General features: G+C 42.4%; 1 protein-coding gene across 2 annotated transcripts in view; it reads left to right on the top strand.

Annotated features, from left to right (window-relative positions):
• The window catches only part of sipa1l1 (signal-induced proliferation-associated 1 like 1), a 90,626-nt gene extending 75,716 nt beyond the window's left edge, over nucleotides 1–14,910 (top strand). For both annotated transcript variants that reach the window (XM_080048343.1, XM_080048344.1), the window contains 9 exons: nucleotides 2,602–2,699; nucleotides 3,109–3,638; nucleotides 6,725–6,910; nucleotides 8,160–8,343; nucleotides 8,835–9,066; nucleotides 9,831–10,001; nucleotides 10,234–10,345; nucleotides 11,048–11,126; nucleotides 12,913–14,910. In XM_080048343.1, the coding sequence (XP_079904469.1) occupies nucleotides 2,602–2,699; nucleotides 3,109–3,638; nucleotides 6,725–6,910; nucleotides 8,160–8,343; nucleotides 8,835–9,066; nucleotides 9,831–10,001; nucleotides 10,234–10,345; nucleotides 11,048–11,126; nucleotides 12,913–13,056 (1,736 nt within the window). In that variant the 3' untranslated portion in view covers nucleotides 13,057–14,910. The remainder of the gene's footprint in view (nucleotides 1–2,601; nucleotides 2,700–3,108; nucleotides 3,639–6,724; nucleotides 6,911–8,159; nucleotides 8,344–8,834; nucleotides 9,067–9,830; nucleotides 10,002–10,233; nucleotides 10,346–11,047; nucleotides 11,127–12,912) is intronic.
• The last annotated feature ends 599 nt before the right edge of the window (nucleotides 14,911–15,509 follow it).

Raw genomic sequence — 15,509 nt, 5'->3', positions numbered from 1 at the left:
ACACACACACACACACACACACACACACACACACACACACACACACACACACACACACACACACACACACAGCCTCTAAACAGCCCTCTTCCCTGTACCCTCCTCTTCCTCCACCTCTTCTGCAAGCTGGGATTCATACAGAGTTCACAGAGAATGTCTCTGCAAACAGATGGAAAAGTGGGAAGATAATGAGACAAGCAGAAAAGGGAAAGAGATTATTATTGAATGGGGGGAAACAAGATCAAAGTGTGATCTAAATGAGAGTTTGTGGCTTGGTCTTTGGCACTTGGAAATCTATTTTACAAGATTTAAAGGTGGAGTTAGAGATTCGGGAGAAGAGTTGATGTCAAAATAACTGAATATCAACCCATTATCTACAAGCTACCTGTACGTAGTGTGTGTGCTGAAAACATTTTTTCCAGTGTTAAAAGACAGCCTTTAGGCTCTGTGTACAGGCATTTCTAGCTACGGTGGCCCCCCTTACCTTTTCTTTATATACCAGTTTACAGAGCCTAGGCTGTGTTTTGACACCAGCTTTCTCCAGAACCACTGACTCCAATTTTTAATAAAGGCAAACGAAAAAGGGAAGACATTCCTTTCTTTCTTGTCAAAACAGTCGGTCAACCTTTCCTTTGTGGGCCCCTCCATCCATCTCCACTATGTTCATTATTCTCCGCTAGCGCTGAAGTCCGACTAGCATTTATCCTAAATTCTCTTGTACATTGGCTTTTCATTTAATTACCTAGTATCCTTACCATGCACTTTTTGGGGAGTTTTCTTGTTGTTTTCCAGCTCTCAAAGCCAAAAACACTCTCACGCTCCTCTGGTTCTCAGAAGGATATTGCTTTGGTTGATTGTTGACCAGTTTACTTTCATCCTCGACCTGTTCTTGTCCGCCACAATCTCAGAGAAAAGGCCCTAGTCTCTCATTTTGTGATTGTTTATAGCACTTGTCTTTACTGGTCAGGGTGGAACAATGCAGGCCTGGCCAGAAATGGCCTGTGTCAGCCAAGTGTCCAGCCATACACACAGTCTACTTTGCTGTTGCTGTGGTCTAGGGTTCTGTCCTTCCCTCTTCCCCTTGGTTAAGGGTTAGACCCGTTTACTCTTCAGCAATGATGATGTGGCCGGGCTCTCTCCAGAAATAAAAGTCAATAACAAGTCAATAACAAGTCATGCAGAGGGTCACTTACTTTGGCCATTACGTTTTACCCTAAATCCTTGACTCACAAAAATAGGGGCATTATTTAACCCCCTACGAAGCTTATAAAGGGTTTTGCATTGGAGTTATTATTGCATCAGTTGTTCCTGTCGCGTTTACCATTCAACACAGCATTTGTTTGATTTTTTTCTTTTGATATCCGGTGGCAGGTTTGTGATTAATTCATGAGATGCAAAAATGACTATTAGTCATGACTTTCCTTCTTTTGCACAACCATTCTTAAAGCTACAGTGCGTAACTTTTTAATATGAATGAATATCGGTTACATTCAAATCATCACCAAACAAGTTGACACAAAGTTGGTTAAGCCTATCAGCTCCACAAAGCTATCTCAGTATTTCTCAGTATGGCAGCGTTTACAAACTGATGTTGCGCAACGCCCCCCCAACACTGGTGGAGGAGCTCAGAAAAATCCCAAGAGGCCCTCAAGAAATGTTTCAGTTGTTGATTCTACTGCTAAAATTAAACCTGGGCGTACTTCAGCAGAATGTATTAAATCCATATGCGATCACCAACGGCTTACGTCATGTAGATGCACTGACAGTGTTGTTGTAATAACTCAGAATTCCTCATGGTGGCAACAGAAATGACGCACTATACTATACAGCTTTTTACTTTCTTTGGATGGTCATGAAATATCAGGTTTTCAATACTAAGACACATCTGTTTTACCAATCAGATCTATAACTACAATACATCACACAGAACAATGAAGTTCCTTGGATACATTGTGGATACACACACAGGCACTCAAACAAGCAGGCATGCTCACGTGCGTCCCGCTATAATTAGTGCTGCGAGCCCTATGGGTCTTCCTGCAAAGAAATCTAGGCAGATTTATGAATATTCTAAGTGGGATGTGGAAGGGGTTTACTACATTACTAGATTCACCCCAGCAGATGTTATGATACCTCCGTTAGCACTTCCTCCCGATGTGCTTTGGTCATTAGATGCTGCCTACTCCGTATGTCTTCTTGCATAACACAGAGACAATTACACAACAGTCCCATTTTAACCCAGAGTTTTGCTTCAGGACACATTCCCACACGCATCACAGCTTGGCCAGAACAAACAAAGCCAACAGGGACAGTCTCGGGACAGAATGTGTGTTTGATGTGTGTTTGATGTGTGTTGCAGTGTGTTGCTTTTGGTGACAAGTGATCTGGGCTTTTTTGTTCACAGACACAGCAGAGGCAGAAAGAAAACAGTGTCAGCGTTCAGGGCCTTTTATGAAACACGAGTGCTGTAGTAACTAAATACACACATAAGCAAACAGAGAGGAGAACAACTTCTCTGTTGTGTCATCAACAAGTCATCTGTTTGTACCGCAGGGTCTGTTTGCATGTGTTAATCATCAACCCAACTCCATTTTCTTACAGAGGCGCCAGTCTCCAAGTCCGGTCAAGGATACTCTGGAGCTCCACGCATCCAGAGGCAGGAGCAGGTCATCCTCATGTCCCCGAAAAAAGGCAGCCAGGTCAGGCTTTCCACCTGTCGTGAAAAAGTGCATTTTTCATAATAGGTGACCTGTATCTGTAATAGTGTAACTGTAAGTGTTGTTTATACATCTGTGGGCCGGTGTTTTAAGTAACTAAGTGGAGCTCACTAAATCAGGATGGTGTTAGTTGTAAAACTAGAAGTGGCTGGTATTACATCTACGGTGCCCACTATCTCTACCATAGGGTCCTTGGGCAAGGTACTTAACCCCATACTGCTCCAGGGGCGCTGTTCTATGACTGACCCTGCGCTCTGACCCCTTCCGAAGTGTGTCTACTTGAGAGGGGATATGCGAAAAGACAAATTTCAATGTAACCATTGACTTATAAAGTAACTCAACTTAATTTCCCCCTTTAACTCTTCTGCTTCCTGTGTTTTTCTGTGGGCAGTCTGACGGGCCTTACTCCAGCAGCAACACTCTGTCCAGCACGGCGTCCAGTGGGGGCCACAGCGACAGTGACAAATGGTACGAGCTGGGGGGCGCGGGGGGCTCCAGTGCCGGTGCCGTGGGCTCCAGCGGCGGTGGGGACCAGGGGGAGTCTGAGCCCAACGGCCTGGGAGGAGGGGGCTACCTCCAGGGGACGTCGGCCGACAGCGGCATAGACACCAGCTCTTATGGGGGGGCCCCTCCTGCTCACCACCACCACCACCAGGCCACCCACCCACACTCTCACCACGGCAGCACCACCTCCCTGCTGGCCCCCAGTGGCAGCAGAGAGAACAGGGAGCGGACCCCGTCTCCATGGCACAGCCCCACAGAGGGAGGCCGCAGGATGCTGGAGAGGTCCCCCGCCGCAGCAGAGTCCCCGGGCCCACCGGGGGAGAGGAGCATGGACGGGACAGGACGGACCCCGCCCACTCATCTACTCATCAGAGACAGCAGCACCTTCAGCCTGACTGACCTCGTTTCACACTCCAGGTCAGTTTGGTAAAATTGTGGTAATCTATAACTTTACGTTTGAAGGGAATGGTTACAATGCTGGGCAACAGGGCCTCATATGGAGCTCCAAGATCAATCTCAATAGTTGTGATATGATTAACAAATTAAGATGGGAGAATAGAAACCTTTTTATTGTTATTATTTTGACTTTTCTCAAAGCTTTGCATTTTCTTGGAACATGTTTGTTGTAAACTCTCTCTCTCTCTCTCTCTCTCTCTCTCTCTCGCTCTCTCTTGGAGCTCCGAAGCCAAAAAACCGGCTTCACCGACCCACCGAAGCTCTACAGAGTGGGGAGAGAGAGATAGAGGGATTGAGAGAGATAGAGGCTGTGATGTAGCTGCTCTCTCTCTCTCTCTCTCTCTCTCTCTCTCTCTCTCTCTCTCTCTCTCTCTCTCTCTCTCTCTCTCTCTCTCTCTCTCTCTCTCTCTCTCTCTCTAAGAGTATGTCCATGAAGCCAAGCAAAGGAGTAACTTTAACTCCCACTTATCTTTCCACATTAGGCCTCAGGAAATGTGGAACACGTGTCCTAACTTTTTCATAGCTGTGCTGGTGTCTGGAGCTGAGAGAACTCCAGTGTCCCACTTCCTGTTTTGAGCAAGTCTTAATTCACCCATTCAGATTGAGTTACAGTTCATGACCTGAGCCCTCATCTGTCCAGCATTTAAGCTACACTTGTATTCTGTTTTAGCGGATAGGACGGAAAGTGTGTGTGTGTGTGGGGGGGAGGGGGGTGGGGGGGCTTTGAAATGAGTTTGCCAAGGTTGGCTTTACCGCAGGTGATACTTTAATAGAAATGTTCCATCTATAACTCAATATTGTATGTCCTCCCTGGACATTCCTTGATTATTAAAATGGTATACTATGAATAACTTACTAATGGTCCACTCAAGACCAAAATGGGCAAACATCTTTGATTCAGCTCTGTAAACAATGGATAGAATTTATTAAGCCAATATCCTGTCATTACCTTAAAGGGACAGTTCAGTATTTTTGAAGTGGGGTTCTATGAGGTTCTTCTGAGTGTGTTACCTTATGGAGATGGCGGTCGGCGCAGTCACTATAAGGAGTTTGGAAGAGACGTCGCTGTAGCAGAAGTCAACCTTGTACTGATACGGAGGGGGCCAGCAGCAAAAAAAAATTAACCACATATTTAAATGTCATGCTTACCTAAAAAATAAATATGCGTTCAGTTGTACGCTAAATGTTCGCTGATCGCCATGTCCACAAGGTAACAGACTAACTATGCAAGTACCTCATACAACCCCCACCTCAAAAGTACTGAACTATCCCTTCAAGATGGTTTACATTACAAACCAATGATTATAATGCTGCTTGTATATACAGTATCTCACAAAAGTGAGTACACCCCTCACATTTCTTCACATTTTTCTTTATATCTTTCCATGGGACAACATTGAATAAATGACACTTTGATACAATGTAAAGTAGTCAGTGTACAGCTTGTATAACAGTGTAAATGTACTGGCCCCTCAAAATAACTCGACACACAGCCATTAATGTCTAAACTGCTGGCAACAAAAGTGAGTACACCCCTTAGAAAAAATGTACAAATTGGGCCCAACGTGTAAATATTTTGTGTGGCCACCATTATTTTCCAGCACTGCCTTAACCCTCTTGGGCATGTAGTTCACTAGAGCTTCACAGGTTGCAACTGGAACCCTCTTCCACCCATTTATGATAGCATCACAGAGCTGGTGGATATTAAAGACCTTGCGCTCCTCCACCTTCTGTTTGAGGATGCCCGAAAGATGCTCAATAGGGTTTAGGTCTGGAGACAGGCTTGGCCAGGCCATAACCTTTACCCTCAGCTTTTTTAGCAAGCCACTGGTCGTCTTGGAGGTGTGTTTGGGGTCGTTATCATGTTGCAATACCACCCTGCGGCCCAGTTTACGAAGGTTGAGTGCACGTGGTCAGCGTCGTACACAGAGGTTGGCTTTGGAAAATAGACGTATGAGTGCTGCCAGCATTGCTGAAGGGCTTGAAGGGGTGGGGGGTCAACCTGTCAGTGCTCAGACCATACGCCACACTCTGCATCATACTGGTCTGCATGGCTGTCATCCCAGAAGGAAGCCTATTCTAAAGATGATGCACAAGAAACCCCACAAAAAGTTTGCTGAAGACAAACAGACTACGGACATGGATTACTGCAACCATGTCCTGTGGTCTGATGAGACCAAAATACATTTATTTGGTTCAGATGGTGTTAAGAGTGGAGCGGCAACCAGGTGAGGAGTACAAAGACAAGTGTGTCTTGCCTAGAGTCAAGCATGGTGGTTGGAGTGTCATGGTCTGGGGCTGCATGAGTGCTGCCAGCACTGGGGATCTACAGTTCATTGAATTCTAACATGTACTGTGACAAGCAGAGCATGATCCCCTCCCTTCATAAACTGGGCCGCAGGGCAGTACTGCAACATGATAACGACCCCAAACACCCCTCCGAACGACCACTGGCTTGCTAAAGAAGCAGAGGGTAAAGGTTATGGACTGGCCAAGCATGTCTCCAGTCTTAAACCCTATTGAGCATCTTTGGGGCATCCTCAAACGGGAGATGGAGGAGCGCAAGGACTCTAATATCCACCAGCTCCTTGATGTCGTCATGAATGGGTCGAAGAGGGTTCCAGTTGCAACCTGTGAAGCTCTAGTGAACTACATGCCCAAGAGGGTTAAGGCAGTGCTAGAAAATAATGATGGCAAAACAAAATATTGACACTTTGGGCCCAATTTGGAAATTTTTTCTTAGGGGTGTACTCACTTTTGTTGCCAACAGTTTAGACATTAATGGCTGTGTGTCGAGTTATTTTGAGGGGACAGTAAATTTACACTGTTATACAAGCTGTACACTGACTACTTGACATTGTATCAAAGTGTCATTTATTCAGTGTTGTCGCATGGAAAGATATAATGAAATATTTGAAGAAATGTTAGGGGTGTACTTACTTTTGTGAGATACTGTATCTTAGACCAGTTTCTAACCTTTTAACTGTAGATAACTGCCATGCTGCTGACTGAGTCTGTTGTTTCTCTCCTCTGCCCGTAATTACCAGGCACTCAGGCCACAGCTCCCCAAGAGAGGAGTCCTCCTCTTCAGCCACCTCTCCTTCGTCTCAGTCCTCTGCCTCCCCCGGTCCAAAGAGCTTCTACCCCCGCCAGGGAGCTCAATCCAAGTACCTGATCGGCTGGAGGAAGCCTGGCTCCACCATCAATTCTGTCGACTTTGGGGACACACGCAAGTATGAATGGAGCAAATAAAATAAAAAATTAAATACACAATACATACAATATATCAGGGTTTTAATTATAGTTCCTGGTCCAGAAGTGGATTTACACACAGATGTTATGCTATAGATGACGTTGCCACCAGAGTTGTTGGAATTTGAAATGAACTACTCAAAGGTGCAATAGGTTGCCTCTAAAAAAAACTATGTCATCTCAGCAATTCAGTTTCTCCAGCAATCTGGTTCTGATGAATGCTTGATATGTGTGGTTTATTCAACAGTTTATCTACAGTGATTACATAAGAGGTGAATGCCTAGTCTATCAGTCACTGCTGTATTGTGTGACAAACTAAACCAGTTCCTGCAGAAAATGGACAAATAAACACAATGTCTTGTGCAATATAATGCCGTTTTTAACACAAAAACGCTCAATCGATAGTACCTTTTTTAAAGCTTATAAAGTTGAGTTTGTGTTAAGACCACTGTTTGCCCCTGTACTTTGCTGTCTTTTAGATGGCTACTGAATAATATGCATACTACTTGATTACCCCCTTGTGGTTGAAAAATATATTGCACCACTGATGCAGTAACATAATGCAATATGCAATGAAAAGCTGTACTTTTGAATCTGAATGACTGCATATCTTTAGTATATCTTAGTGTTATTATAAAGATATAGGCGCAGCACATAAACAAAGCTCCCACTGTGAATGAGTTGCTAATCTGAACATTTTAAGTAAAAAAGGTAGGCGTGATAAGCCTTATCTTTAGCCTATTTTTATTTTTTTGGTCAATACAATTTGTTCAATTCCTAGGTTTTGTTTTCTATTCAGTGTCAAAGTGATATTTATTTTCATTATAGATGTACCTGTTGCAAATGTGAACAATTTGAAAAATAAATACATACAAAAAAAAAATGTAATATCATGGAAAAGTCCATATATTCTAGATTCTTTACACAAACGTGAAATATGTCAGCCCTTTCTTTTCTTTTGAGTTTGATGATTAATGCCTCACAGCTCATTTTCGTTGATATTCCTTTTAGATGCACTTGAAAATGCCACCTGCTTGCACACTATTTATCATGAATGTGGTATCTTCCCCTGTGTGTGTGTGTGTGTGTGTGTGTGTGTGTGTGTGTGTGTGTGTGTGTGTGTGTGTGTGTGTGTGTGTGTGTGTGTGTGTGTGTGTGTGTGTGTGTGTGTGTGTGTGTGTGTGTGTGTGTGTGTGTGTGTGTGTGTGTGTGTGTGTGTGTGTGTTGTAGGAAGTCTCCAGGAGAGGGTGGTGGTCTCGAGGTGTCTCCCACCCCAGCAGCCAGGCCTTCTCTACGGGATATGCACTCGCCACAGCCTCACGCCAAATCCACTATAGAGGAAGATACCAAGAGACACAGTGCCCCAGACAGCCCTCCAGCACCACGCAGGCACAAGGAGAAGGTACGGCTGCAGGTATGTCAAGTTGATTGATTTTATGGAATACTGAGATTGTCTTTTGAATCTGGCTAGATAAAGCCTGGATGAAGTGGGCTAAATCACATTTGAGTGAATACATTGCTTGTGACACAACACCCTCTGGATGTGTATCACATTCAAATAACTCTCTGTAATACAGTAGAATGGCTACACTTGAAAACCTCAATAAGTTTTCCCTAGCCGTTTTACAATCCATTCCATGAATAGCATTGCATAAATGAAAACCGCCGTTTGTAACTTATGTCATAAAAACTAAACCAAAATTGTAATTAAAGGTTGTGTCAGCGGAGTCAGTTATTTTTTCATCAAGCGTCCTCCAGAATTGCTAATTCCACCTTGTAATGCTTTTGGAGTACTGTATTGGCAGCAACTGGAAATTCACCCACATAATTCATCGCTCTCGATCCTGTCTGTATTACAATACAATAACACTTTCCCATCACTTCCACCCATTAACTCTTGTGCAGCACGGCCAGAAATCACAACAAGGCCCGCCCCCGAGCCGTCGCTCACTGCACCGCACCCTATCAGACGAGAGTATCTACCGTGGCCAGCGCCTCCCCCTACTGAGCGACACAGTGACTGAGCCCTCACTGGGCCCAGACGTCCTCTTCAGCTGCTCCACCCTCCCACGCTCACCCACCACCCGCGGTGTTCCCCTCCGACGGCCCTCCTATAAGCTGGGGGTCAAACTCCACGGTAAGAAGGAGGACTCTGGAGTACATTCACAATTTGAAGATGTTTGGGTGTGTCTATCAGGCTACCAGCAGGGTCTTAAAAGCATTGAATTAATATTATCAAAATAAGGCTCTAGAAGTAAAGCATTAAGACAAAGGTCTTACATTTGTTGATTGCCCTTTTTAAATAGTTGGATAGGGTGGTTATGTGATGAATATGCACTTTTTGATTTTGTTATTTTGAGTATAAATACATTTCACAAGGCTATTTTTTCAGTCAATCAATGCGACTATATTAATGTGTGTTAATAATAAATGTTCTTTATTAAAAGTACTGTCAGAATTATATCCTTCATATTTCATACTTTTGCCAGAAGGCCTTAATGTTGTCATTAAATTGTATTGTATGTGGCATTAAAAAGGTCTTAAATTAAACTTGTATTGTATTCTTGGAGAAACCCTGCTGTATTATTTAAAGACAATTTTTTTATCCATCCTTCTTCCATGTTATGTGGTTATTTTATCTACAGGGTGAAATCAGCCCAGGAGGACAATCTTTAGTTATACATGCATTATGCATACTAAGTCATGTGCTTTGTGTTTGATTATGTTAAAATGCATTAAGTAAACTGAAGAGATAAGTGATGGATCGGATTTGGCTGAAGTTCCAGATGTAGTTCTCGCTGCCTTTTGATTGATAATACACAGAGGTCATTAAAACAACATGAAGATATACACAGTACATTTCACATTCTGTTCTTTCCACCACTTCATTTCTGTTCCTAGGCGACCTTTCAGCATCGGACACATCATTGGTGGATTTGGTGGAGCGTCATCGTGGGCCCCTCCCTCAGGAGCTGATGCCCCTCCCCTCTTCAGACAGGAACAGCTCACTAGAATGGACCCACCTGGTGGACGTGGCCAATACCTTTGACACTGACAGAAACCCACACTACGGTATTACCAATTACTATTAAGTGCACACATTTCATTCTTCTTATGGGGTTTATTTCCTTTGTACATGCAGAGGTGCACTGAAATAACACCTGACAGAATAGACGTGTATCTTCAGTTAAAAGGCACACGAGTGCCTTTTTAAAATGATGCATCTGCCTGTACGTGCTACTAACGTTGGTTTTTTTGTAACTTTGGTTTTGTTAAACCTTTTTGCATTTCTCAATTTTTTCAGTCCAGAGAAGTTTTGTGTTTGGAGATTCAAACCACCGAAACAGCGGGGCCTCCAGTCCTCAACAGGCGCACATAGAGCTGCAGCCTGCTCCGCTCTCACGCCCCTCTTCTAGGTAACACCACTCTTTACCACTTTGTTTTCTACATTCTATTTACCTCCGTTCACACCACACACTATGAATACCTACACGAGAAAGGTGATAGTAGTAGTAAGTATAGTTGTTATATATTGCGGCACCAAAATGTTTTCACATATGATATACACAGGTTTCTCAAGTGGCCTCAGGACTGCAGTAAAGAGTGAAAGCAAGGTTTTTCATTTTCATTTTGTAGGAAAGTATTTAGTTCCCTTCCTCATCTATAAAGCTATTGAAAGTGAACTACAGCTAATACAAAAGGAATAAATGAATCTAATGACTTGTCTCATTAATGTTGCTCCAGTTTAGCTCAGTCTTTTTTTATTATTGTTTTTATGATTCATATCCTTTGGCCTCAGATTATATTAGATTCAAATGATTTGTCATTGCACAAAGTAAGTTCCAGTACAGCAAAAATGTAGTTTAGCATTAAAGCAGAAAGTGCAAACAGTCGCAAGTACTATGAAAAAATGTGCAGACTGAGCAGTAGTATACGTTACACAATTAATTAGTGCACGTACAGAGAGTGAATGAACGGTGCATAGTAAACAACTGTACAACAGTAAACCAATGCTTAATCACACTTCCGCAGCAAGGTCAAGATGAATACACTCTCTACTATTGAGTGTATTGACAGGGCCTAGGAATGATGTGTGTTCCTTCTTTTCCCCTCCACAGTGAGGGACACATAGGACTAGAGAGGAAGGTGACTAAGCTGGAGGCCATGGTGAAGATGCTCCAGGATGACCTCAAGAAGGTGGGGAGAGAAAACTCAAAAATATGCACAAGTATCAACATGAATACATTAACATTGCAGAGAATTCTACTTATATTTCCAGTTGTGTGATTTTTGTTTAGTTTTTTTGTGTATTGAGAACTGTAATCTACATGTTTGCAGCTTCTACTCTTGTGCTTAAAGATAATGTTCAGGCTCCCCTTCTCTATTTAAGTGCCAGAAGGGATGAACAATGAAAGACTTTGGTTGATTTGCATACAGTGAGCAGATGTAAATAAATGTTTTGTTTTCAATAGAAAACATGCAGTCAGCAGTTGTGCCCTGTATGTGACTGTTGTTTCAGTTCCGCTCTGCTGCATTATGGTTGTAAACTGCCGACTCAGATTTTACTGTAATCACTGTTTTTCTTCTTTTTTTACTTACCAGTGGACCAGTTTAACTCTTCTCATGTTATCCTATTAGAAACAAGGGATGGTCTCCAATCCAATTGCACACTCTTTATTTCCTATCTGTGTTTACATTTCATTGCCCTTCACTGAGCCAAAGGGATGAAAAACTACTTTCGAATATGTGTTGTTTGCTTTAGATGCACGTGTAAATGGTTTTCACACATATATCTTAGCAAACTTTTCCAGTGGAAAAACTATTTGTGCAAATGCTTTTGCAGCAGATTTATTCTATAAATAATGTTCAACTACTCCTAAAATCTACGTTATAGTCACTTAAGTCATGGAACCATGTTCAAACTGTGGTCTATTTATTATCCTGCCAAAAGTATCTGTTTGAAAAGCAATAGACTGTGGGAAAAAAAATGCATTTAGGAGACAATAAAGACAAGCAAATAAAAGCTAAAATGTCTTCTCCAACGGAACCCCTTTGTTGCAGACATTGTGGCCTACCTGATAATGACTCTTCAATATATACGTATATAACAGACAGTGCAGTGCAGTGCTGTGAATGACTGCAGTATGGTTGTTATTTATTTCTTACGCAATTCTTTGTAAATTCTCTGCCATCTGTGAAACACTTTAAGGTGTAAAGCTGTCTGCATTTCTTAATTTTGAAGTAGCAGTGGATCAGTTTGGCACCAGGCCAACTGCTATGCTTCATTCTCACCTCTTTAAGCCAGCCAAGAGCAATTAGTTTGCAGCATGAAGCAAAACTCCTCTAAATTACAATGTTTTCTTTAACTGCTGGATATTTATGTTCATACACCTGAAAAGGATTTTAGTCAATTTAAATTGGTGCTGCATTTTATCAGAAAATACTTAAATATACAGCATTACTGTCTTCTGTTTTGAGCTCACTGCCAACATAGACCACAGACAGTAAGTAGCCTATGAAAAAATTGAATGCATTATTTCAATTTCCAACGACATCGTTTTATTGTTTATCATTTATTGATCCATCAAGTAGTTCCTTGTAGGCTAGATCTGATTGGCCTCATATTTTGACATTAAGAGAGTGAATGCATGGAATAGAGAACTATTTATTGTAGTTCAAGTAGTCTTTGCATTAGTACCTAAAATGTTAATATAGCTATAAAGATACATTTCATAAACAGTATATTGTGCAGCCCTAATGTAAATGTCAACTTGCAAAATCTACACCCAAAACAGTTAAGTTTCTATATACAGTAGACTGTGACTCACCGTCTGTAGGTCTGACATGTGTGTGTGTGTGTGTGTGTATGTGTAAACACCAAAATGGTGACACACTCATTTCATTTCTTCAAATGGAACTGCCTAATAACTGGCTTCATTTATTCTTTTTGACCAAACCTTTTCTCTGTGTTTTTTTTTTACAGGAGCGTGACGAGAAGGGGAGACTCCAATCTCAGATCAAGCGTCTGTGGGAGGACAACCAGAGACTGCAGGAGGAGTCCCAGACCTCTGCTGCTAAGCTCAAGAAGTTCACAGAGTGGGTCTTCAACACCATCGACATGAACTGACTCCCACCTGCACATTCTAACTCAAACCCCACACTCGTTTCATGTTCACAAAGGCATTACACAAGCAGGGAGAGGCAGAGGGGGGGGATATCGACACTTTAAAAAAACAAAATGTGTGCGCAAGAAATAGTGGAGTTCTCTTGATGCTGAACCGTCCGACCATCTTCCAATTGGCACCATGCATCAGCGGTGAAATTCTCAGTCTCCACTGTTACCCTCTGTCAAACTTCTCAGGATGACACTCAAAATAGAATGGGTGTCATTTATCAGAGTTATGAAGAATGACTGACCTCCACCTCCCTACAATGGGGACCATGAAGGGCGTTGATGAATTGATCTTTCTCTTATTTTTACCGTGCCAAAATCGTCCTCAACAAAATGTGGCCAACAAACGGAAGACTCCTCGCCTCCCTCCAAGTTTTTAAAAGACGTTCGATTTGACTCTACCTGATATAAAAAGTAAAGAAACACTATGAACGCCCCACCCACTACCATGTTTTCTCAGTGGATGCGCTTTCGGGACAACTTAACAGCAGGTATCTATCTATCTGGCCTTTCATTTCCTTTTAACAAATGTGGCCCGTCATCTCTTAAGAGGTGGACTCAAGTGTTTTTAGTGGCACATCAAAGCCACCACAGCAGAGGATAGCACAGACATCCATGTGACTTGAAAGAAGAAGAAGAAGAAGTTGCTGAAATGCCACGCAAAGAGTCTGAAAAATCTGCCAGCTAGGCCACAAACACATTCATTCAAAGCCACAAGACCACTGGACTAATACAGGAGAGAGAGATTTTTTTGCATTTTCCTTCACATGTAAATGGCGTGTAAAGAAGTTCAGTTCATCTCTGAAGTATCGCCGTGGTAACATGGAAGCGGCTCAACAAAACCTGGATGTGTACAGTTTTTTTTTTTTTTTTTTTGGTCACATCTTCTTCTCTGTCACTCCTCAGATATGGATTACACACATCCTCCTGTCCATCTCTACAGCACAAACCAACACCTGTCAAAAAGAGGAATATATTTATAAGCCATCGGCAAGTGGGTGCCCTAATAAAAAACCATGACTGATATATCCAGAGTGCATTGTTCCATCCCAATTGTATAGTGTCTTAAAAAGCAATAGGAAGAAGTCAGGACTCTTGTTTCTCTCTCTCTCTCTCTCTTTCAAAATAAAAGGGAGAATTTGCTCGGGGAAGAAGTTTGATGTTCGGAAATGACGCATTTTAAAGGTTACACTTTAAAGGACTACGGTCTCTGCTGCACAAGGGTCTCCATCCTCTTCCATTTTAAAAGCAGAGGACATCTTGCTTTGTAAAAAAGAAAGAAAGAAAGGAAAGCGAGAACTCCACTGAGGCATCCCACTGTCAGGAATACACAGAGACAACTGGTAATAAACAAAAGACATTTTCAGGAGGGACAAGTAAAATCGGACTTTTTTTTTTCACCCTGGTTAATTTATTTCCTTGTATTATAATTCCAATAAATAAGTTGTTCTATTTCGTAACAGTACGACTGACCATCAGTGTTTTAGTTCCTCAAGAAGAAAAAAGTTCACTTGTGATATTATTTAAATGGATTTTCTTTCTTCATTCTGGCTTAAGATGGCCTGACTATATGCTTTGTATTATGTTGTGTTTTGTGGTGCCCAAAAAGCCTGCTGTCGTGTTGCTTTCAGTGCCCTCTAGTGATGACCAGTGGAAATGTCATGATTATTAAATGTGCCACCAGTCACTCTGTATTTTTTCCCCAACATCGCCTCTTCAGCAATCAGCCAGACATCGACACAAACACACAACAGGAAGCCAGCTTTGAGGGACAATCAAAGGTTGATTTTTAATAAAGGGAGCACACTTTAGGTGTATGTCTGTGGATGTGTGTGTGTGTGTGGGGGGGGGGGGGGGGGGGGGTGGGGGGAGGGGGTTGTCTTGAGTATTACATTCAAACATCTCTAGTTTTTCCTCAGGTTCAGCTTTTGTTGAGGATTGTTGAAAGATGGTTAGATTATAATACCCACAGTGAGATGGGAGCTACAGAACCTACTGTACCATTGGCCATGTGTGTGTGTGTGTGTGTGTGTGTGTGTGTGTGTTTTCATTGTGTAAATGTACATCTGTCTATCCAGCTGTGCCTACAACAGTCACTTATGTTGGTCATTTACTCCCAGGCAGAGCAGGGACGTGCCTTTGAAACAGCACCTGGGGAACGGATGAAAGGGAAAGGCTCTTCTTCTTCATCCTGACAAATAAACACACCTGGTAACACACACACACACACACACACACACACACACACACACACACACACACACACACACACACACACACACACACTTTATACACTTATTCATTTAAATCAACTTCATACGAACAGTTTTAGCCTCATGTTTGTTTGGGTAGTAATGGGATTTTTCAGGTCGCTACCTTGAGCGTGTACATGGAACTGGTTAACAAAT

Source organism: Ammodytes marinus, assembly GCF_949987685.1.
Source record: "Ammodytes marinus genome assembly, chromosome: 19".
NCBI classification, from domain to species: Eukaryota; Metazoa; Chordata; class Actinopteri; order Uranoscopiformes; family Ammodytidae; genus Ammodytes; species Ammodytes marinus.
Note: the sequence above shows the minus strand (reverse complement) of the source record. Positions and strands in the feature narration are given on the sequence as shown.